The sequence below is a fragment of the Pomacea canaliculata genome, linkage group LG3, assembly GCF_003073045.1.
Source record: "Pomacea canaliculata isolate SZHN2017 linkage group LG3, ASM307304v1, whole genome shotgun sequence".
NCBI classification, from domain to species: Eukaryota; Metazoa; Mollusca; class Gastropoda; order Architaenioglossa; family Ampullariidae; genus Pomacea; species Pomacea canaliculata.
In genome coordinates this window covers 21,192,668-21,217,215 of record NC_037592.1, presented here as the reverse complement: position 1 = coordinate 21,217,215, position 24,548 = coordinate 21,192,668, and the positions used below count along the sequence as shown (strand labels likewise).

Below are 24,548 nucleotides of genomic sequence, written 5' to 3'. Positions count from 1 at the left end.
TACACAGGACAGTATCATTTCTGACCTCTACGTCAGCCTCTCTTGGCGCGGCTGCCATCGACATCGCACGCGGTATTGGGCCGTTGAACATTCCGCAGAACTGCAAACTTGGATATTTTCATAAAAGATGGATCCATCCAAGCTTGTCGACGTTCTTCGAGCTACACTTGAACCAAGTCAACGCGAAGAAGCAGAAAAACAGCTAACAGAGGTATACGGAATTTTTACTCGTCGAGTTTCAATATTTCTATCCGGCAAGGGCGCAACGGTTAGCGCCCGTCACCAATACAATGAAGTATGGCTGGGTTTCAACTTTCGTCTCGACACGCTTTTCTTTTTCTGCATGGGCATCATTTACAGGGCGGGCTACCTTGGCGTGATATAGCTATAATTGCTTGCTCGGCGTAAAAACACTCATTCGCCCTCCCCACTCTCTAACAAGAGCATGCTGAATAGCGTGATTTAAGCAATCGCTTTTGAATTCTTCATTGTTTGTTCCGTGCAGTAAAACAATTTATTAGTAATGACGATAATTTTAATAAAATGCTTTCGTGCCCCGTTTTTTTTAAACAAGTAGAAAGATACTTCCAATCTAGAATGTTAATCACGTTCTTTTGCGAGCCTCATGGTTTGGTAGGCAGGCCCAGTTCTGGTTAGAAATAACACCCCTCCCCCCAACTAAAGAAATGTTAATGAAGCAAAATTCCTTTTACTCATAGTAAGTTCAAAATTGCTTATAATAATCTCTTTAAGTCAGATTCAGATCGCTAGTTCAATCCAGAATTTTGAAATGAACTTCCACCATGTCCATAGAATATTTGCCATTCTTTGTTCTGTCTTTAGAAGCTAAACTTACTTGTGTCTGTTGGGGAGTGCCATGCGATTTTATTAAAAAGGGAGTATCAAAACAGCTAAAGCAAGTATTTAATAAAAATTGCATCCGTAATTAGCAATCACATTAATATTAGTGTTCTGTATCAATAGTTTTTTTTTAGCCCTTCGCCCCTCCTGGGCAAGCCATCGGTCTTAAAGTTAGCCACGCCCAACCCTCCAGGGCTCATTATTTTCACTAGGAGATAAAGCCAAATCCAGTTATACCAGATGTCTGAAAGTATAAAAAGAACCCTGACTTATTTTAAAAGCTCACATATCACATAATAATTCTTGTCACTATATTTCACACACAGCAGCAGCAAAATAATGAAGATTTTATGTTTCTCTTTCCATCTGATCAAAAAAGACATTCATTATGTTTTGCATTGTATTTAGTTTGTCCCAACATCTGTTTTGCACAACTATATTGTTTTTTGAACACCAGGTTCACAAGATCATCGGTTTCGCCCAGTGCTTCTGCAGGGTGGATGACAGACCAGATTGACATGCCTGTTCGGCAAGCAGGTCAGTGTTCCAATTATCACAACCAGAATGTTTGCTAGCAAGAAACTCTATCATAGTGCGCTATAAAGATTTTCCCTCTTCCTACATTACATGCATTGGTAGAAAATTATATTATTTTCAAGATAATTTAAAAATTTTCTTTTTATTTGAGGGATAAACCTAATCACTGATAAAATTGCATACCATATAGAGGAAATGAAAAATGTTTTGCTAATTGAGATGTGTTCCTAAATCAACAGGTGTAATCTATCTCAAAAATATGGTAACGCAGTTCTGGAGTGAAAAGGAAGTGGAAAACCTTGCAGATCCTGTGCCTTTCAGTATCCACGAGCAGGATCGGCAGACCATTCGAGAACACATTATTGAGGCCATCATCCATGCCCCAGATGTCATCAGGTGATTAGTTGCAAAGCCGTGGCATGTGTTGGTTGTTTAGTTGTTGCAATCATCAACTCAATCATAACAACATACTAACAATTCGTAACAACATACAATTCGTGAAATATTTTTTGGTGGTGTTTTGTTTCCAGAGTTCAGCTATGTGTTTGCATTAGCCCCTAATCAAATGCGACTTTCCTGGACGCTGCCTAATGCTGCAGAAAAAGATGGCCATGTATGTACAATCAGAAAATCATGCAGCCTGGATGGGAGCTTTGATGTCCATCTATCACCTGGTCAAGGTATATGAGTAAGTGTTTGACATTTATTTGTTGATTTTTTTTTTTCTATGAGGGCATGGCCTGTTGCCTCACTGCAAAGATATTATATTAAATGTGACAAGATATCTAGGGAGGTAGGAATCAACTGTTGAATGCAAGCAGTTACTTCTTGTCGCAGAGTACACCAGCGGAAAAGAATATTAATTCGCTATTCAAATATACTTAATTGATGTTTGTGTTTTTGATTGTTCTAGCAAATATTAACGTTGTTTTCTGGCATGTTAGAGACAAACTACAAGGTATGGTTGTGGAGATTTATGTTTTCATTTAATTAGTATGATGTTGGAATATACAGGTATAAGCGCTGTGAGGAACGATCAATAATGGACCAGACAATGAAATTGATGCTGCCCCTGCTCTACCAGCGTATGCAGTTCCAGCTGCTGCCAGACCCATCAGAACTGTCCAATCTTCTGCAGAAACAGATTCTAAAGATCTTTTATGCCTTCACACAGGTACTGGATATGGCAAATATGCTTTATTGAGATAACCATATTTACTAATTCACAGTGTAAATTAAAAATCTAATGTACAATATTCTGATCTGGCTATGCAGAATTACCTGCCTCAGGATGTGGTCACAAAGGAAGTCTTCACACAGTGGATGGAAATTATTCGTCAAATCGTAGAGCATGATGTGCCACTGGTGAGTTCTCCTGTATGGCTAATAAAGGAACTATGTTGCTGTTTAGACTCAAAGAATATGCCTTTAATATGCAGCCTAATGTTCTAAATCACAACTGTCATTAGACACCCACAGCATGACATGTTTTTAACACTATCCTCCTAGTGTATGTGAAGCTCCAAGAATGAGTTAAAATTATGTAAGCTGTGCTCACTTCCAGTGAGGTGGTCAGTGGTGCATTGGCTAGTGCCTTTAGTGAAGGTTGGCTGTCCTTGATTCAGCTTTCGCCTCAGGCGGCTGTTCTTTCTTTGCATATGGCATCTATTTATAGGGCTGGCTGCTTTGCCATGGTATAGCCTTAAAACACCAATATCCTCCTTCTGCCACAATTGCCTAAGCAGTATGTTTTCATTGTTCATACCATTATTGCTTGTGTGTCTAAAGACCACTGTTTTTTTATGCTTTTCTTTGTTCTCTGTGTTTAAATGGTGTATTCTTTAATATATTGTTTTACTTGTGTGCCTTGCCACATTTTTTTTCAGATCTATTATCCTTTCGTCTGCTTCTAGAAATGTGGGGGCTTTTTTGTGCTTTTATATAAGTACACAAATTCTGTTTGCCACCTATACACTGATGTTTTTATGTTCAAGCTAAACTGTTTAATTATCATGTTCTACACACGCACACAACTAGAATTTGTCTAGTTTTATTGTACTTAAATGTTAGATGATATATGGAATCAAGTGCAGCAGCATAGACTTTTTTTTTCCAGGAAACTAATCAAATTGATGAAGAAGAACGTCCGGAGCTTGCATGGTGGAAAGTTAAAAATGGCGTGCACATCCTAGCACGTGTTTTCGAAAGGTTACATCTTTTCTGATACATCTATCTGTACAGCATTTTTTTTGACGTGATAATTTTAGAAAGACTCGGCTGTTTTTGCAAAGGAATAATTAATGCTCCCGAAAATAACGAGCAATTAATTTGTGTGCCTGCGTGTTGTATCCAGATATGGAGGATAATGTATCCCGCGTTTTTAGTCCTGGGCTAATGTTCATCAAGGAATATGCCCAGTTTTTCAGAATGGTACCTGAAAACTTTTCAGGTGAGAGAATCAAATTATGCTATATCTTCACATAAAGTTGTCTTTTAAACACGTTCTATTACTTTATTTTATTACTTGTCACTCTACTCATCTAATTAGGTTTAAGCTGTAACATAGAGTGGTGATGATTGTATTAAGTTTTCCTTACTCATCTGTGTGTGAAACCTGCTAAAATATCAATCTCTCTCAAACTATGCGCTTTGCACTACATCCAAACTGACTCAAGTGCTTTAACCAAAAATAAAAAGCAGTGGAGGCTGCTCTCAGGCAAGATTTTTATGCAACGTCCAGTCCTTAGGCAACTGCAAGCAAAGAAGTAAATGTCAATAGATGCCCGTCATTCATGCATCTTGGTAAGATAATAAAGTATGCTTCAAACAGATGAAAATGTAAACTGAACTTCATAATTTGAGACGGCAACTGTATATTACTGCTTCGGATAAAATAATTCTCCCAAGTTACATAGCAATGTAAGTAGGTACTTGTAAATTTGATTGCACTAACAAAAAGGGAAGAAAACTAATGGCAGAACTGTAGAATGGTGTCATCTGTTAAAGTCTTGGTCTTCTTTTTGTTTTGGTTTTCCTTCAGCTGGTATTCTAACAGGTGTTGATGAACTAATGGACCAGTATTGTCTCAAGCAGTTGTGGCTTCCCGTAGTTATGCAGCAGGCCTTAAACTAATCAACAGGGGTAACGGTGGTGACTATTTTATTGATCCCATTCATGGTCTTTTCCCCCGATCGCGAGTCTGTTTTTGAGCACTAGTTTTTACATTGTGCTATCTGTCAGAATGTCCGTTGCATCATTTTGTAAACACCTATTTCGGCGTGGTAGTGTGGCGTGCTGAAAAGCATTATCTGCACTACTAGGTCCCTCGATTGTTTTATTATCTTATCTTTGAACCTCGCAATACCGCTGCCTCCTGGCATGTTACTGAAGCATTGGTGTCTGATCGAGAGTATTTTCCCCTTGACAAATGTATGTATGCAGTGCACTGGGAGTCAAATTTATGTGTTGATATGTTTAACTTAATAAAAGCATTGTGTATTTTCAGCGATTAGCATGCGCATATCTGGAAAATCTATCAGAGAGCCACATGCAGGTAGGAAACATGTACTTTTAGTTATCGCAGTTGTGCTGTGCGTGCATGCGACTGAGAGAAGAAAGCAGATCCGTTTATTAATCTAGAGAGCGTGAGGTATCTACACTTTGTTGCTATCGTACATCGGAAGATTGTGTAGACCCACTTGTGTTGGAATACTTGTAAGGCTGGTTATTGCTGGTCATGATTTTACTGCTTACAGTGTTCATAATGCTGCCCTCTTCCGTGTTTTTTTTTTGGCAGACTTTGATCCAAGATGTCCATTTTCACTCATGTGCCACCAGTCGATGAAGATGAGGAGATCGTGGAAAAAAATGACCCTCATGAGATATCGTAGGTTGAAATATGGTAAGTAGTTTGCTGCTACAGGCACCCATGCATTTTGTTAAAAATCTGTTATACAGGGTTGTTAAAGCTTAGAAGGAATCTATCATTTAGCGGTCAAACCAGCGGTTTCTCAAACTTGTGGGGCGCACCTATCACCCCCCCCCCCCAACGGCTTACAAGGCGGGCGCGAAGGTGTTTCTTTTTAAAGTTTCTTATACCCGGTCATTATGCAAATTAGCCTTACGATTGCTGCTAGGGGCGGTGGAGTACCTTTGTTCGTATGGGGGGCGTCCACAAGTAAAAAGGAATGAGAACCGCTGGTATAACATTTGATTGATGCTTTTTTGTGTAAAGCTTATACGCTTCTTATTCTTTCATGCTCGCCCAGTCAGGTTAAAGAATTCAACCATAACAGTCAATCAGAATGTAAGCGGAGATAACTCACTGTTCGAAGGCCAAACTTCCCCATACCAGTAGAAAAGAATGAGTTCAACTTCAGGGTAGGATGGAGGTTAAGGGTATTTGAGATGCTCATGTTGAAGCAGTTCGCCTTCACTAGGCATTACGCCTTTGTGTGTGCTTTGATTTCCACTCGGTTACTGGTCCAACCATTCTTTCCTGCCATGAAGCTTGGGTAAGGTGTTACATCCGCTGTACCTGACAAAAAAAAAGACTACAGTCGAATCTCGCATTATGCATTGCTCGGCCAACAAAAATTAATGCAAAAAATTACTATGCACTCCACTCTCGCTATACATCACTTTTTGTAAAGGCAGCAAGTTGTTGAAATTCCGCGAGCGCGTCCATCTGGGGGGTCTTTCACGATGGGGGAGATGCCTGTGCAGTGGAGGAAAGATCGAAAAGGACGAGAATCGAGGAGGAAATTGGTTCCATTCGAGTTAAGCACCAGATAGCTTGGAGCGCCGCTCTTACAAGAAGAGAAGCGCCGAAAAGCCTGGTGTGGATAGCACAGCCTACGCGGATCAGGACTAGACTGTGGTTCTCAAAATGTGGTCGCAGGCAATAAGTCAGGTGGTCCGCGGCTGACATCTCATATGTCAGCAAAGTGATGTTTAAATAAGTGTCCAGTGGTCCGAAATCTTTTGAGAACCATGGACTAAGACAACTTGAGATGCTATGAGATCCGCGAAAGAACATCGAGCCGCAATTCTGAGAGCTTATCAACTGACGGGTCAACTGAATCAATAAAGCCGTTTTTTATGAACCTCGTACTATGCCACTTTTGCTCGTCCCGATAGGACTAGCATAGTAGGCGAGATTATGCTGTATCTAAAGAGAGATCTGGGACAAAATAAAATTCTGAATCATTTTGGGAGGGGAATGCAGTGAAAGGGCACCTGACAGTGTAAAAATAAGAAAGGAAAGGCAGAACGAGTAGAGATGACATAGATTGGTGTCAAATTTTTAAACCAGTTTGCAGGGTGATGGCTTGTTGCATCCAGGAGCGAGGAAATGTCATTGCGATTGGAGACCTATAACAGGCTTTGAAGTTGTGCCTACGTGATTTGGGCTGCACTCTTCAACAAGAAGGGAGGTACAAGATTGTGTTTGATATCTGGAGGGCCCAAAGGTGCAGGTAAGTGAATACTGGTGAACCGAAATAGAAGATGATTATTCTATAATGTATCCATCCCAGTATGATAGCAAGGCTCCCTGCATAGTCACACGCAGGCCATGAAATGATTTGGGACAGGGAATGTCTAAACTAATAGTACCATAATGTGTGCTACCGCGCACAGAGCTCACCACGAACAAGAATCTACCCCACACTTTTTTTTTGAAACAGATGTATTTTGAGAGAACTTCTGTCGGCCAGTAATCGGCAGGCCCACAGACAGTATACCATTCAGCCACGAGACCCAGGCAGCAGGGGCGAAAGAAGTACTTAACAACCAGCCATGGGGTCTGTAATGGTTGTGCTTACACAACCAAGTTTGATACCCGACCAAAGATGGGCTTTAAACATGATCGGGGCTGTTGCTGAGGTTTGCTGAAGGTGAGCTGTTAAAGTATGCTTAAAGCAATAGAAATGTAGTTTAACTTGTTTTAGTACATTCTACTGCCAGTTGACAATGTTTTTTTTTTGTTTTGCTTTTTTGTTTGTTTTTTTTTTTTCCTTTGCTTGAAAGAAAAAATTTTAAACATTATTGAGGTCCTGGAGTTTGCTCTGTTTTGTATTACAAACTCTCATCACATGATTCCTGTGCACAATGTTAGAGAGCGGTGACTGATCCCTGAACGCTAAAAACCAGACTGTTCCTGATCTTCAAAGCAGACTCATTTTTGGATTCACTGTCTGCTTTCCCAGCTTTCTTTCCTGTTCATTTTGGAACGCTTTCTGTCCGTCATTCATACCATTTGTGCAACTAGCTGCTTCTTCATCACAGGACACATTGAGCCTCTGGTCACGGCTGGCATCCAGGTAATGGTTTGAAGTGCAGACCAGGCTGTTTGCAGTCCATTTTGTCAGTAAGCAGTCATGGTTCATCTGACTGTTAGTTTATCCTTACATTATATGTCAAGTCTGGTGGCAATTCTGATGGGGGATAGATGGACAGAAAATGTACACTCAGCCAGCCATCTATTGATTTTTTAAAATGGTTCAGTTTTACGTTTGGGGGTTTTTTTTTTTGTTTGTTTGTTTGTTTGTTGTTTTTTTTTTGTGTGTTGTGTGTGGTTTTTTTTTTTGGTTTTTTTTTAGATAAACCCTTTCAAATGGGTGTAACTTTCTCTTGCCCCCCCCCCCCTTTGGGGGAATGGTTTTCAGTTTTTTTGTTTAAAAAAAAAACCTTTCCGCAACTATCATTAATGGCTAAGAATAAGGGTTGTCTTGTGTTAGCCTGAACTGGACTGTCCGTCTTCCTCCAGGCACAATGATCTGTAAGACCCATTGAGTGTCTAAGGAATATCTGTGGATGTCCATCCTGGCAGATTGGAATGTCCAGCTGGTACTTTCTTCCTCTTTTGCTAGACTTAGGTAGATCTATGTACAGACTTGTCCTTCTGGATTAAGGATGCTTATAAACAAGTGTTACCTTCAGTGGTCTTGCCCAGCTTAACAATTCAAGCACAATGAAGTACAGGCGGTGGTGCAATCTAGTCTTTTATCAGAATATATCTCTGGCAGATATCATAACTTCTTAAAGTGGAGCTTTGACTACCTTTGCATTCTACACTCCTTTAATCAGTCCACTTCCTTCTGCTGTTCTGCATCTGGTCAACCACAGCACTTCACAGCCTTACATTATGCCAGGTATGCTGCTGGTCACAAGTGTGGTTTGGCAGAGTCCACTTTCTGATAGCTTTGAGAGATCATCTGATTAAGTTAAAGAGAAATAAATTTTTAGTGCCTCTGTTATGCAGGTGTCATTCTGCATTTGTTTTATTGCAGAGGAAAATTTACAAGGACCAAGCTGAGCTCATGCTTACCACACATGATCTTCCCAGAATTCACGCAGTCCACATGGCCTTTCTGAGGCCAGAGTACAGCATAATCTGCTGTAAACTGTTTTCATGCCACAGAGTAGAGGAGTTTTAATGCTTGGTATATGTAATCACCTTAAATTTTTTGTTGTTTGTTTTTACTTAATTTTTGGGTAAAATGTCTAGATCTGCTGTTCACTTTTACAACAGCATGCCGTGGGTGATACGCTATTTTTGCGAACTCAAGTTCCATAGCGAAAATAACATGGTGCAGGCAGTGGAGGCTGTCAAGTCCTGCTGCTGGACTGACAAAGATCTCCCAGTGCGAGTGGAAGCGCAGCCCTGGCTCTGCAGATTGCTTATCACAGAGCAGGAAAGAGGTGTCCAATATATTGATGACTTTTGGATAATACTTAAGAACCGCATCCTGTCTGTTGATAATATTATGTCATGGGTGTATCATGAAGGGCTTTTACCCAAGTCATTTTCTGTATATTGGTCCTTGGTTGCATCCCAACGAATTATATATTGTAACTCGTGCCAGTGTTTAAAAAACTGCGTTACTGTTTAAGGGCCCAGACACGTCCCTTCGATTTGACAAAGAATTTAATTTTTTGAGATTGTAGCAGCTAAAAAGAAGTATCTTACTGAACTTAATTTTGCTGTCAAAATCGTCATCCATTATGTGGTAAGCATCCTGAGAGAAAAAATGTAAAGCTTTGATTTCTGCTTCAAATCTCAATAATAAACAGGACTAGGTATGAATGTTTGCACATTTGACCAAACTTGAAATGCTTGTTATTTATCTACTTTATCTGAAATGTAGGGAAATAGATCGAGCATTATATCATTTGCACATTTTTTAATGGGTCATTTGTAATTTAGTTACAATATTATTATATATGTAAACACTACTGGCTTTATCATTAGATTGTGAAAGCGCCTCTAAAAGGCCAGACAGCTGGTACCTTTTCCAGAAATCTGACAGGACATAAGGAACCACCTAGCCACAAAAATCATGCATCTTTAATCTTTGTGAATACAGAGATCATTTATAAAATAATCCTAGCATATAGAATACAAGCAGCTGTTCAAAATTCTGGTGTACTTGATGATGTATGTCTAGATTATATGAATAGTTATGCACCCCAAAGATTTTCGTTCCTGAGGGTGCAGTTTGAAGACGCTTTTAAACTAATTTCCTTAATGAAAGAATTATATGATGTTCATCCCATCACCCTGCAGCTGCTGGCTAAGAAAGATAAGCACAGAGTTTTTACTACTAATGCTGCTACTTCAGTACTCACAAAAAAAGAAGCAATATGTGAGGCAGCGTCCTTTAATGTTAGATATGAAGAGACCAGATATGGCAAAACCTATGAAGCTAGTGGACACTGAACCTTTATATAACTAGCTGAACCTATAACTGTGTAGCTTAATCTTTGCAAACACCATTTTTTTATTACTCTGTATTTCTTTTGCAGCCTAGTCAACAATTGGACACAACAGCATCCATGCTGACTTTACTGATAGTAAAATAATTAATTGTATGAGTTATGTTAAAGTTATTTTTAGGAAAACGTTAAAAGGTGGTTACATTTTCCATCAAACACATACATTACATGAAGTGCTTAGAGAAAACAGAGTTCCTAAGCTCTCGCCTTATCTTTTCTTGCTTTTTCAGTTTCTCGTTTTTGTTAGTTTATTTACTTCCAAACCTTATACAACTTAATGTTGACATGTGATACAGACCTAAAATTTGGTTGAGATTTTCTTTGTACATATCTAAGATTTCTGTGAGCGCTTTTTTTCAAAAATATGTAGTAGTTACTAAGCTTTTCACTTTTTCTTTCCTCTGTTTTTCAATTTCTTGTTTTGGTCACAGTTTGGTGACTTTTGAACCTTAAAACTTTTAATTGACATGTAAAGTTGATTTTGCTTATTTCCTTGCATACGATCTTTCATCTGTAGATCTTTCCTTTGGATAACCATTTCAAAAGAATTTTTGAGCCTACTCACAAAATTAACAGAGTTATAAAAAAAAAAAATTTTTAAGTCTGTGTGCTAGTTTAGATTGTTTCCATGGCAACCAATAGCATGAAATGTGATATAAAAGCATTTTTTGAACTTCCATTCAAAGGTAGTAGTGATATGTAACAAATTTTTTTCGGGACGTGTCAGGCCTTAATTTGATTATTTTTGCATTAACTTGGATAATAAGATAGAATGAAAAGAGGATTGTGTTCTTAAAACAGACTATTCCTCACAGTATATTCCTTGTTCGCCCAGTTGATTTCAAATCAAGTGTGTGTTTGTGTATCTTTGCAGCAAAAGTCTACTTGCAGCCCTTCATTAAACCAGTTGTCTTTGGTGAGTAGTTGTCTGTCTTGGAGTTTTTTAATTTGTTATTCTCTTCTTGGATATCTGTTAGAAGACAACATGTATTGTGACGGTTTTCATCAGCATTGTGTTCTTTGGACCTTGTAAAAAAAGATAACTGGAGTTTTTATTAATATTTATCTAAAGATAGATGCGACATTGTTTTGTTCGTGAGTAAATCATTCAAATTTTACCTTGGTAATGTTTGTGAGCAGAACTGTTGAATGTGATTCGGGAGACAGAAAATGACGATTTGACTGGTGTGATGCAGCGTCTGGTGTGTACTTATGTGGAGGAGGTCACGCCTTTGGCTGTAGAGATGACCAGCCATCTGGTGCGTGGCCTGAACATTTACCTTTTAATTCATGTCCTCTCTTTTTTTTTTTTTCATGGTTATTTTACTCTAACAGAGGGCTTTAAACACAGGTGATTTTAATTTCTTTTGTCTTGCCAACATTAAAATATATATATGTGCAAAGATTAAAGGTGCCTTTTTGCTTGCTGGTATTTGAGAGCACATTGTCATTGCATAACTCCTCTGAAGAAAGTGTTCAGTTTTAAAATTGGTTAAAGATTTCCTGGTTACAGTAAATAAAGTACTTGAGGAATTACAACATTAAGAAGACTTTCAGGGCATGTTAGACCAATGTTTTGTCTGCCTGGGGCAAAATCTGCTCACAGAAGTTGAGGAGTCTTGTTTCTGTTAGTTTTTGCAATGACTTTATGGATTTATAACTCCCAAGCAAATTTCAGAACATGGGTCTAGCATCAAGTTTTTCAAAAACTTTTAAAGATATCTACATTTTTTATAAGATTTGCTTTCCTTCTCACCCACCTTTTTTTTTTGGTACTTAGTAATGATTTTCTTCTTTCTTTACCCACAGGCCCAAACATTTGCCCAGGTTTTAGATACAGATACAGATGGCTCAGAAGAGAAAGCTATTACAGCTCTTGGCATTCTCAACACAATGGAGACCATCTTAAATGTAATGGAGGATCAAAAAGAGGTGACTTATTTCATTGCAAAACTACTCTGGGTTCTTTTGGCGCAAGCAAGAATGAATGACATTTTTGTGGCTTCAGTACAGAATGCACGGGAAAGTGATTATTCATGTGAGCCGTTAACAGATGTTAGTTTTGACCTCTCATCATCATTCATGCCGCTTTCTTCTGATTTTTATGACGTAATTGTGTTGCAGATCATCCTGCAGCTGGAAGGAATTGTGCTTAATGTCATTGGCATCATCTTACAGCAAAACATCATGGGTTCGTACATCTTATACATATAACATGCAAAATTCACACAACTGAATGGCCAGGATTATTCTCTTTGATCTAGGACCCAACTAGTCCCAAGAGGTCAAGCATGTCTAATTGTGCTCATAGGCAGTAACATATCTTCATGTCATTTAATCAAATTCTAGAAGTAGACTTAAAATAATGTATAAAACTATTGCTTGCCAAGCACTTGCTTTGTTAGGGATTTTAGCTAAAAAGTACAAGCTGAAAATCGAATATGTATTCATATAGTGCTTACATGTACTAGTGTGTGTGTGGTGTGGGTTTGGCACAAAGGGCATGGGTTAAAAGTATTTAAAAGAGAATTAACAAGGAAATTTTTATTTTCCAAGTTCCTTTAGTGGATCACATGCATCATTTTCACATTGAATGCTACAATTTATATTTTCAGACTTCTACGAGGAGGTTTTGTCCCTTATCTACAGCCTAACTAGTGCTCAGGTTTCCAGTCACATGTGGGAGGTATTTCCCATGGTCTACCAGATGTTCAAGAAAGATGGCATTGACTACTTTACAGGTGCATAAAATCAATTCCCAAAATATGAGTACATAATCATACTTAATTTTGAAGATATATCCTTCAAACATCTGCATTTTCACCTGCCACTAGGAAAGCAGAATTAAATTGCATGCCAGAATGGTGTAGAAAGCATCGATTTGGCATATCTGGTACTTGATCTTTCTTTGAGCTTTTTATCAGCAGTCATAATTGGTTTTAACAACTCATGCTTTTGCATCGTTGGCACTGCTAAAGGAAGAAAATCTCTGTTTTAGTGAAAGTCCAAGGCTTGCTAATACTGTGTAAGTGACTGGATAACAGTCACTTTAAAAATGTTTTGAGCAAATTCTTCAGTATTGTGTGGGGATGAAGTTAGCATGGCATTTGAGCAAAGCATAGTTCTGATCTGTATATATAGATCTCTGAACAAAGTTACTCTGCTGGAGTTTGTTGCCATTATCTGTAGGATTTCTTAAATGAGTACAAACTCCATCTGAGTGTTGAAGAGAACATCCAGCAACAAACATCCTGGTCTGTTTTCTTTTACCAGGGATTGCATTTTTCTCTTGAAATTCAGCTTATGCAGACAACGCTAATTTTAGAAATACTTCCCTTTCGTCACTTCCTGTTTTCTCAACAAATCCAATGAGGCTTAGGAGAAGAATATTGATATGAAATCTCTTGTGTCTTCTTGTCATAAAATACCACCAGAATGTTTTTGTGATACTTAATGCTCTATTTCCAGGGATTTTTGCTAACCATTGTCCTTTAATTACATGTGTCATTTTGTGACTTCCATGATAGCTATACATTCTTTACTTACCATCTGACGAACATGCAGGGTTGACCAGCTAAGTTGAAACTTTTAAAATTTGCAGGGAGTAGTAGAAGTGTGCTGTAGATGCTCTATTTTTCGTGATTGTGTATTGACTTGTACTTATTTTCATTTACACTTAACAAAGCGCAAGTGGAGTAGACATGAGAACATTATACTGTTTACTGAATGTGTTCTTCTCCCCTCGTTCATGCCTGAGTCCTGTCTCACCACATATAGTGACTTGTGTTCATGTTTACAGACATGATGCCAGCACTTCACAACTATGTGACTGTTGACACAGATGCTTTCCTTTCCAAGCCATAACCTGGAGATAATTATGACATGTGCAAGACGGTATGTCTGATTACTTCTTATTGTTTCTCAGTTTGTATGGTATTTATGGGCACTTTTTAACGATGCAAGCCATTGACCTTCATTATTACTTTGGCTGTTTTTCCTGTCCTTGAAAAAAATTGCTTCTTACTTCATGCATGGTTATTCATTTTGTTGAAGTTACCTTTAACTTTTGCCCTTTAAAAGTGTTTTACTTAGAAGACAAGTTGATATTCTGAAAGACACTGCCATTTTTGTAGTTAGGGCTATATGGCATGTCAGACTGCATTTTGATATAGTGACAGGTGCACAAAAATAACTGTTCTTTTTTTGTGAACTTGTAAAGTGCTGGATGACATAACTTGGGAAAAGTGCACATCTCATGGTGACTTATAGTCAGTTAAAAGAATGTATACTGCTGACGCTCAAATGTAGCAGATGCTATCCTGTAGGAAGAATATCTTTTTGTCTTCCTGAGGCAAAATCTGCTTACAGAAATTTGGGAGTCTCGTTTCTAAAAGCCCATAACCATGGCTTTCTGGGTTCATAACTCCCAGATATCAAAATGCTTTTTAAAACTTAGGCAAACCCTATTGACCTCTTGATAATAAAATGTATGAAATTGGTGTAGGTCTAATCAGATCAAGTATTGGAAATATTAATATGAAGTCGTTCCTGATCACAATCATCGCCATGTGCCTCTGATGTGTTTGAGACTAGGGAATCCTCGTGTTTAAACATATAGTTTTATTTGTGCAGTTTTCTCCGGGTCAGGAAAACTGCTACTATAGCACAATAAATGCAAATAATTCCAAGTGTTGCTTATTCTCTCTCATTGTTGACTGCTGGCAATGTGAATGGTGCACTAGTATGATGTAGTACGCTGATAGCAGCGCTTGTTGCTGGCAAGATAAATTGCATACTTTGTTACCAGATAATTAAAAGATGGGTTTAGAAGGCTGAAATTTACAGGTTAGTTTTATATCACCTGTATCTACCAATCTCTAAAAATAAATGCAAGCCATTTCCAAGCCATGTTGGTCTACAAAGTGAAATGCAATGTTGATGCTGATGAAGCATCGTTATGCTTTGTGGAAAGAAGTGACAGTATTTTTGTTGTTGTAGTAACTGTCAACTTTATATTAGATGCCATAGTGATAAGTCAATATAAAATCTGGAAGAGGTCAGGGCATATTGGTGTATAATTCTCAAGAAAAAAGCAGGTGACTGGGGTTTTTTTGTTGTTGTTAGTTTTAAGACTGATAGCAGCTTGCAATTTCTAGTCTACATCATTGGTATTCAGTACATGTTCTTGTACGTTAATGATCACACTACTAATTTTGTACCCCTTTCTCAGAGCGGTCCGGTGGCACAACGGTTAGCGCCTGTCACCAATACAGTGAAGGTCGGCTGCCCAGAGTTCATTTCTTGTCTCGGGCACGCTGTTCTTTCTCTGCCCGTGGTGTCCGTTTACAGGGCTGGCTGCTTGCCATGATATAGCCTCAGTTGCTGGCACGGCGTAAAACACCACTTTTTTTCCCCTCCCTCTCCCCCCCCCCCCCCCTTTCTCATAAAATATTAATGATTAAATGAGAGGATTGTAAGAAAATGTTCCTGCTTTGTGGCCTATTTTAACAAAGTTTATTTTGCAGAGCTAGCAATTTATTACTTATCTTACTATGAGAGAACAAATAAATCTAAAGGCTTCGCAATGTAGCTTAAGAAAAATTTAGTATTTGATGTGACATTTGATTGTCGCTATTGTTGGTTTTTATGTTTGGTGAGTGTTAAAAACATGAAGATTTTCAGGGCATGACAGCCCTCTTGAGGGTCAGCAGATGCTATCCTACAGGTAGACTAACTTTTTGTCTGCCTGAGGCAAAATCTGCTAACAGAAATTTGGGAGACTCGTTTCTGTTAGTTTCTGCAATGACTTTATGGATTCATAACTCTCAAACATGTCTTTTTCTTGGTCGGTCAAATTGTAGTCATTATCTGTCAGAATGGACTGAAGGATTCTAGTTAAACTTCCAAAGATGGCATGCAGATGGCTTGTGTGGTCAAACCAAGAGATTATATTCTGCTAATCATAAGAATGTTTTTCACAATGCTACAAAATTTGTGTACCTTCCCCCACATCTCCATGAAAGCTTGACTCTTGACTTGTTGATTTGTCTTCTTGCAGTGGTTTTATTAATGGGCCAGCAGTTTTTTTTTTTCTGCTCACTTTCTTGTCCAGCAAAGAATCATTGTGTGTGCATATCTATTTATAGGTGTTGACCGGGGATGTAGGAGAAGATGCAGAGGTTCATGCAGCCAAATTAATGGAAGTGGTATTGCTGCAGTGCAGCGGAAAAGTAGATATGGTAAGTGTTTTTATTGGTTGCTTTACAAGAAAGCTGTGATGGTAAGTCTCTAAACTAAAGGATCTTGCCTTGCCCACCCACTGTTCCCACCCATCTGACAAAGCCGAATGCAGATTTACCCATATGCCTTCACCAGCCATGGTAATGGTCTTTTTAAAAATATAATTTTGTGTGTGTGTGTGTGTGTGTGGAATCTGACCCAAGATTGACTCATCTCTGCCAAAAATTAGATTGTATTTTAGTGAGCAGTAGCTATGGATAGCTTTTGATATTAATTTGCAGGAATGCTGAGTTGCATTAACCAAGAAATAAACACCTTAATATTCAAACGCCCAAAGCCAATCACATTGAAATAGCATGATAGATTGCTTTTACTCTTGTCAAAAGAGAAGCATTTTCCATTCCATAATGGCCTGGATGAAGCAACAGTACTTTTTTCTGGGTCTAAATTTTCACTTCAATGAAGATTTCCATATAAAAACTAAATTTCATCATATATAAAGTAAGGCTTATACATCACATTATTATCAAATCATGTAGATCTTCAGTTTGCAGTTGTAATTGAAAAAGTTAACCTACCCAAAACTGATCATCTAAGGGTCTGGCCCTGCCAAGGCAGTTATTCTATGCCTTGACTAAATATAGCAGGCTAATTTTCAGTTGATAATTTTGTATGACCTGCGAATGATACCTTGGAGGCTGAAAAGGGTTCTTCACCCCTGATCTATGGTGATGCTTAAAATGGTTCAGGCATGTAAAGTCGTCGTGTAGAAATTGAATGGAATTGTGAAGTCCAAGTTGTTAGACCACATTATGTTTGATAAGCATAGTGGCATAGTACACAAAATAAGGTCTGCTCTTTTTGGTAACAGGGTTCCCAGGTCCTTGCAAGGTCCTTTTAAGTCCTTTTATATTGTTTTAAGTCCTTTTTATTTGCCATGCGGTCCTTTCATTCTCCCACAGACATTTTCTCTGTGACCCTTTTAAGTCCTTTATCGATAAAATATTACCACAAATTTATTTCCGGAGTCGACTTGGCGCAAATACCGACGATTTTTCGCCGCATGTTTTGTCTACAATCTGTACAACACTAGTTGCCCTTCCGTATTCCGCAAAAAAAACACTCTTTTCTAAAAAGTCTTTAGAAACTTACTCTTTCTTGAACTTTTGACTTCTAGTACTACTGTGCATAGCTCTATTTCTCTCTCTCTCTCTTCCGTTAGAGTGTGCGTGCGAGAGCACGTGAACTGACTTTTGTATTACACCCAAGAATGTTTCAGGTTTTGCAATTATTATTACTTAGAAGAAACTTGAACAGCGCGCTAAGGACACTTTTTAAGTTATCTAATCTAAATATCAACCGCATCAAAAATTTAACTCTTTGATTATTATTACTAGAATACATGTATTTGAAAGAACATTAAGCATTGATGACTGTCACTTAGGTCTTACGAATGCATGAAAAGGTCTTTTAAGGTCCTTTTTTGGCACCATCCCTGATCCTGGAACCCTGGTAGCTTGTGAAGGGAAAAGTGCACAATTCATGGTGACCAGTCTGCTGAAAATCAGATGCATCCTGTAGGAAGAATATCTTTTGTCTTCCTGACAGCTTACAGAAATTTGGGAGTCTCGTTTCTAAAAGCCCATAACCATGGCTTTCTGGGTTCATAACTTCCAGATATCAAAACTTTCTTTTTTCATTGATGTATACTTTGTGGACAATATTGTGCTATATATCAGTAAAGGTGATTAGTCAGTTCTTGTCTTAATAGAGCACTTGCTCATTTTTTGGGTTGCTTTCTCTGTTATGCACAGCTTTTGCCTATGCTGGTTGAGCTTGCCTTACAACGGCTGACTAGAGAGGTCCAGACCTCAGAGCTGCGAACCATGTGTCTGCAAGTGGTAATAGCAGCCCTCTATACCCGCCCACAGCTTCTGCTGGACACACTCACGGCCATGCACATACCAAATGTTCAGGGGTCTATTCTGGCTCAGTTTCTCAAGCAGTGGCTGCATGATGCTGACTGCTTTTTAGGGTAGGCTGTCATGTTTTATTTGCTAATGTGAATGTTGATGCTTATTTCATCTATTTAAAAATTTTTTTACAGCAGACATAGTTTAATGAAACACTATTTTGTAATTATCAAGAAAATTACAACAGTGCTATAATTTTTTTTTTTTCGCTGTCGCTCTGTATATGGAAACAAGATTGAGATAAAGCAAATTCTGCATTATTGGCCAAGGCATTTGCATAAACCTAATTGTCTGCATTGATGATTTGTTATCAATGTAGATAAAGTTGCTTGGCACACTTATTTCTAATGCGTGCATACAGTTTGCCAGTTATACCTTTTGCCTGACCATACTTTGTGATAGTCCTTGCTCTGGTTTATGTGTGTAGGCTTCATGACCGCAAACTGAGTGTCCTTGGGCTGTGCTCTCTACTGACCATGACCAACAGCCGGCCTCCAGAGTTAACAAGCATGGCTAGTGAGATGTTGCCTGCTCTCCTGGTACTTTTCCAAGGTCTAAAGCGAGCATATGCGTGTAAGTATATTATCACTTCTTTGATGTCGTGTTTCCCACACCCCACCTTAAGGCAGGGGGGGGATAGTGTTGGTATTTTTAAGGTTTTTTAATTTTTTTTTATTATTATTTTCATCAAAAATCAACTTTAGGTTTAAATGTTACCTCAAGTTTAAGTTCTGTGCAAAAAGGTTTTCCCATTGCTGAGTAAAACTTGCTTTTAAGTCATTAACAAGGGACTTTCTTGAACTAAAATAAATATAAATGCCAGTATTGATCTCGATAAAGCAATAGGGTAAAGATAGGGCATTTGCATTATCTCTTTGTCTGTTAAAGGCCATGCTCAGGAAGAAAATGATTCAGATGAAGAAGAGGAGGAGGAGGAAGTTGATCATGATGCAGGTAAGAGTGGTAATATTGCCTGACTATGTCATCAGACCATAGCAGTGTTGATCAGTACCCCGAATAATCATACTGCTGACTCTTTCTGAGTACTCTATATTCAGTAAGATCTGCTAAATTATAGACCTTGTTTTGTACACTCAGTAAAACTGTTGTTGCAGTTGATCAGACTATTTTGAGCATTTCTTTTTATTTGGAAGTAAATTTGTCTTCGCTGGGTTTTTAATTCAAGTATGCTTTCCTGTCTTTTTTCTTACCATTGTTCTGTTTAACAAGTGGGTGGGTTTTTTTGTTTTCTTTTTAAACAGAGGTGCTAGCCAGTGATGAAGATGAGATTGATGAGGAGGGTCAACAGTACCTGGAACGATTGGCCAAAGGTGTAGGTCACCATTTCCTGTCTATCAATATATTATTTAAAAATATTTGACAAACAGCAAGAAAGGAAAAACTTAGACGTTGCCTAAAACGGCTGTTGTTTGTATGGCTGATTATTTAGATTTATCAGACAAGTTGAGACTTTTGTTTAGTAATTAGAATAGCCAAAAATGACCCAGGTAAATGATAGTTCTTACACAGCATTATCTTGAGGAACACTATTTTTATCTTTCAGTAACTTTGCTTGTTTTTGTTTGTAAAGGCTGGTAATGAAGATGATGACACAGATGGCGAGTACAGTGACTCTGGGGCAGAGGAAACGCAGCTAGAGAGTTTTCAGACCCCTTTAGATGATGAACGCTGTCCAGTTGATGAATATGTGGCTTTCAAGGAAATTCTCAGTAGTAAGACAGTTCCCTTTATTGATTTTAACACAATGAAGAGCCACTCATGCATGGTGTCCATCTCTTATGTGCATGGTTCTATAAAAATTCAACATTTAATGTTATTTTTAATAGACAGGATTGTTAAAATTAGTTCTATTGCATCATCGTTGTCTTTATCTTTTTTTTCCTGCATTTGCAATAGTGCTACTGTCAGATATTTTTCAAGGACTTTTATCACAAAAATGTATTCAAGTGTTTGTGATCTTCGTTTATAGATTTACAGGCTGCGGACAGTGCCTGGTATGCAGCTCTCACAGCACAGTTAACACCACAACAGCAGCGGGAAATTGAAGACATCTTCAAACTTGCTGACCAAAGAAAAGCTGCTTCAGGCAGGTTTCAGTGTTGAAAGTATAGCTGGAGACATCTCTTAGTCTCATTTAATTAAATCAGTTTTAACAAATTATTACCTTTAAAGACAAAGGAGAACTAATATAGCTTTATCATATAACAAATAATGTGTTAATTTCAATGATGCAGAGAAAATGACCAGAAGGCCTTTGTTTTTCAGAGTCCAAAAAGATCGAACAGGGAGGTGGCTATATCTTCACAAGTCGCAAAGTCCCTGCGTCCTTTAACTTTGGAGCAGCTCCCAATGCCTAACTGGACATTGCCAGAAGTGAGGCCAAGTTTTCATGCAATGGTGGACTGGAGACAGCATTGCAAAAATGCTTTGTTCAGCTTATAACACAAAATGCAGTCCTTTTTTCTTTTTTTCTTTTTTTTTTCCCCTCTGCTGCCCTTATCCCATATTGTTTTTAAACAAGAGATTGAGCATACAGGTCTCATTTTTATTCTTATCTAACATCTTATCTGTTGTTGTTTTAGCTCTTTGAATATGAAGGCTTCAGAGATTATTTTAGTCAGCAAAGGCTGTAAAATAGTCTCTTTTTATATATAAAAAACCTGAAGTTTTTGAGAAGTGTCAGCTGTCAATGTGCCAATTTCCTATAATTTTTCTTCACCATCCTTTACCATCCACTGCTTTTCCACAGAGAAAAATGAAGAAAATTAAGTAGTAAACTTTAAAAGAAACTTCCAAGATTGATGAAGCTGTATGCTGAATTTCTGGCTGCTGTGTTTGAGTGGTAAAGTTTGATGCTGTAGTGCAATGATTCATCACGAATCACTCACTTGGGACAAGTGGCTGCGTCAAGGAGAGACATGGAAAAGACTGTCCTACCTTTGTAACAGAACAGATGTCGTAGATACAGCAAAAGCATAAAAAGAACTCTCATTGTTCTTTCAACATCTCCACTTATTGAAAATGTTAACCATATGCTGAGCACAATTTGTAATTAAGTTTGTTTTCATTTGGAATTGGAGCATATGTTCTGCCACAGCATTCAGATGTCTCTGCTTGAAATGTGTACAGGTTGCAAAATTAGGTTTTTAAAGTGTTTAGCTGCCTGACACTATTTTAAGCTTTTTGGGGGGTATCTTCATGGTAATGCCTATTAATTTTTTTTAGGATGGTGTGTCTGTACAGTTTAGTGGCATGTGTAACAGTCTTGTAGATGTGAAACAGTTTGTGATATGTACACAATTTCCTTTTTCTCCAACCTTTGCAGCTTTTCTTTTCTTTTTTCTTTTTTTTTGGTCCGATATAAGATGTTTAAGACAAAATAAGGTGTTCTGAGAAAGGCTTGAGTTGTCTCGTTGGTACTACTGGGGTTCAAATTACCTGAACTCCTTCTTTTCCATCTCCCCTTCACAGCATGGTCTGTCCCGCCACTACTGGCTTGGCTAGCAGTGGCTGCAGATCAGTCACCTGTTTGCTAGGTGCGCAAGAACTACCATGAAGTTGGTGCATTTCTGATATTAATGCACCTCTGCATGCTTGGTTCAGTACATTTTGCATATCACAGTCACATGATTTTGGTCTAGCCCTTCTTTTGAGAGGGTCAGATCAGTGGTGCAGGCATGATGAAAGATGTGACAAGTCCCCTCACATTCATCCCATGCCAAGCACATTGTTCCTCATTCTCTGTTTCTCAGGGCTTTTTACCCTGTGGATCACTCCAAGGTGCAAGGTAGGCCAATTCAAAGTATTGTTCCTCAGGGCTTTTTACCCTGTGGATCACTCCAAGGTGCAAGGTAGGCCAATGCAAAGTATTGCTCCTCAGGGCTTTTTACCCTGTGGTTCACTTTGTTGTATTAAGTAGGGCAAGATTTGTATGTTTTGCTGTTGAGGGGAAGACAACAGCTCCCTACTAGACGTTTTCTCTAGCCCTGTCTAAGATAGCGCAGGGTTGTGTGCTGCTTAGGCTGCACAGTCTCCCCAGAAAGCTAAGGGCTGATCCTTAAGCTTGAGGGTATGGTGATGTGTTTAGCCTCGATTTTAGGCTGATGTTTAATGTCCTTTCTGCATGACTGTGATACACTTCTTCCGCCCATCTTCCAGAGATGGTTGTACGCTTGGCGTCTTCCATTCTCTCTGGGCTGGCAGCTACAGTCCATATGGCCAAGCATCACTTTGGTGCCATGGTCAACAATTGGAGGCTTGCATATTGCTGCATATATCCCATCCTTGCCATGTGTCAGGTTTCCGGCGTATGTGTGAAAGTTGCACGACTCAAGGAGGGGGGGAGAAGTGCCAGCTGTGACATCTTATTGTGTCATGGTCCTTTTCTGTACTTTGGGTCATCTGAGTGTTGGATAGTCCGGATCACTTAGTGTGCTGCAAGTTTTAAGTGTGAAGTTTACATATATTTTTTATGTCAGAATGAAGTATATGGTTACATGTTACAGAGCATTTTAACCTCTTGCAATTTGGACTAAAGAAAAAATTCATGAAGGTTTGGTGTGGCAACAAATGCTCTGCTTTTCTACCCGTGCTGTGAACATACACATCTGCTCAAATGTCTCATGGTGCAAGTTGTCTAGTATGGAAGTTATTTTGTTGTGACTTGAGTTTCCTGTTTTGATGCAATGGAGCAATAATACAAATTATGCCACAGCAGTGAGCCTGTGTTGAATCTAGAAACCCGAACAACAAGAAAGTACTTATTTGGGGCCTTCTGGAATCAGCCAATCAAAGTTTAATCAGCAGGCAATGCTCAGCATTGACAAATCCAAAACTAGGTATAACTGGCAACTTACCTGTTTTCAAGTATTGAGATTTTTTTTCATGCTAAATATGACCTTTTTTTAGCAATATGAAAACCATAACATTCTTTGTATTACAAGCCAAGCCAATATCCAGGTTTTAAGAGTTCTTTGGAAGATACATACAAAAAGCACTGTTTGGCTTGGTTTAAAGTCTGGTTTGGCTGACATATTGCTACAACTCAGACCTTTGACTTAATTTTTCAAGTCTTGATTCATTCACCAGCAGCACTGTACTTTTGTTTGTTTGGTTTTTTTTTTCCCCCATGCTGCCGTCTTTGCGCTGGTTTCCTCTTCTGAATTAAAGCAATTCAAATGAAATCAATAAAGATTTTAAGAAACCTAAAGTGTACAAATATTGTAATTGTTTATACTTCTGCATGACATTTATTAAATAATTAGGCATTATCATCAGATTATACAAGTCTTTGTAATGTTCACAATATTATGCTTTAATGTTGGAAATATGCTCTTGAATTGCTGCAGTTAAAAATACAGATTTTATTACATGAAAATGGCGGTGTGGTCTAATGTATATTTTACCACATCTTTTTTTCTCTCTCTCTCTCTCTCCTTCCTAGAGTAATATGAAGGTAACTGCAGCGGTTCTGGAAAGTATCTTTTCATCAATGCTGCTTACTACCTATGATGTCACCTTGATAGACATTTGCAAGTGGCCTTGCTACATGTGAGGAGAATGGTGAAGCAAAGCTACCTTCCAGTGCGAGAATAGCCCTTTACCTAATGCAGGGGTGTTGTGTTGGACCTTGCCCTCCACCCACCCACTTTCCAATAGATATTTGTAGACCATACAAAATTATCTAAAAATTGGCCTGCTATATTTGGTCAAGCTGTTTCGCCAGAGTGCTAACAGTTCTTCAGCCATGTATAATCATCCCACCTGGCACTTCTGTCCTCAGTCGCCAGTCTTCCTCTTCATAATTAGGGGCACGAAAATGTGCCTGCTGCTCTTATGAAAAGCATAGTAATTGTTTGAAACAACTCTTATTTTTCCAAATACACAATTTTGTGTTTGGGATTGTAGCATAACTTGTACACATCCTTCCTAACGGAGGAGTTCATGGCAATTACCAAAGAGACCCAAACTAATTTTTACCATTCAAAGCTTTCTCGTTTGCTCATCCTTTCTAAAATCAATCGTAGACCTGAACTGTACACAGCCATGTCGACGATATTTTTTTATTATTTTTGTAAGAGCTGACATGTTGGAAGAATACAGCCGACGTCCATCAAAGTGGTCTACCTTCGGCTTGGG

At 38.5% G+C, this 24,548-nt stretch overlaps 1 protein-coding gene across 1 annotated transcript; it reads left to right on the top strand.

Annotated features, from left to right (window-relative positions):
• The first annotated feature begins 20 nt into the window (after window positions 1–20).
• LOC112559558 (importin-7-like) lies at window positions 21–23,787 on the top strand. Its single transcript, XM_025230890.1, is given in 29 exon segments — window positions 21–211; window positions 1,319–1,359; window positions 1,361–1,398; window positions 1,638–1,794; window positions 1,929–1,951; window positions 1,954–2,086; window positions 2,413–2,572; window positions 2,674–2,763; window positions 3,515–3,606; window positions 3,783–3,847; window positions 4,439–4,503; window positions 4,904–4,951; window positions 7,608–7,721; window positions 8,691–8,782; window positions 8,933–9,102; window positions 11,051–11,092; window positions 11,317–11,435; window positions 11,986–12,108; window positions 12,301–12,367; window positions 12,792–12,917; window positions 13,976–14,070; window positions 16,323–16,415; window positions 18,231–18,451; window positions 18,817–18,962; window positions 19,278–19,343; window positions 19,652–19,722; window positions 19,981–20,122; window positions 20,380–20,496; window positions 20,676–23,787. Coding segments are annotated over 29 exon segments (2,892 nt in total). The 5' UTR covers window positions 21–127; the 3' UTR covers window positions 20,768–23,787.
• The last annotated feature ends 761 nt before the right edge of the window (window positions 23,788–24,548 follow it).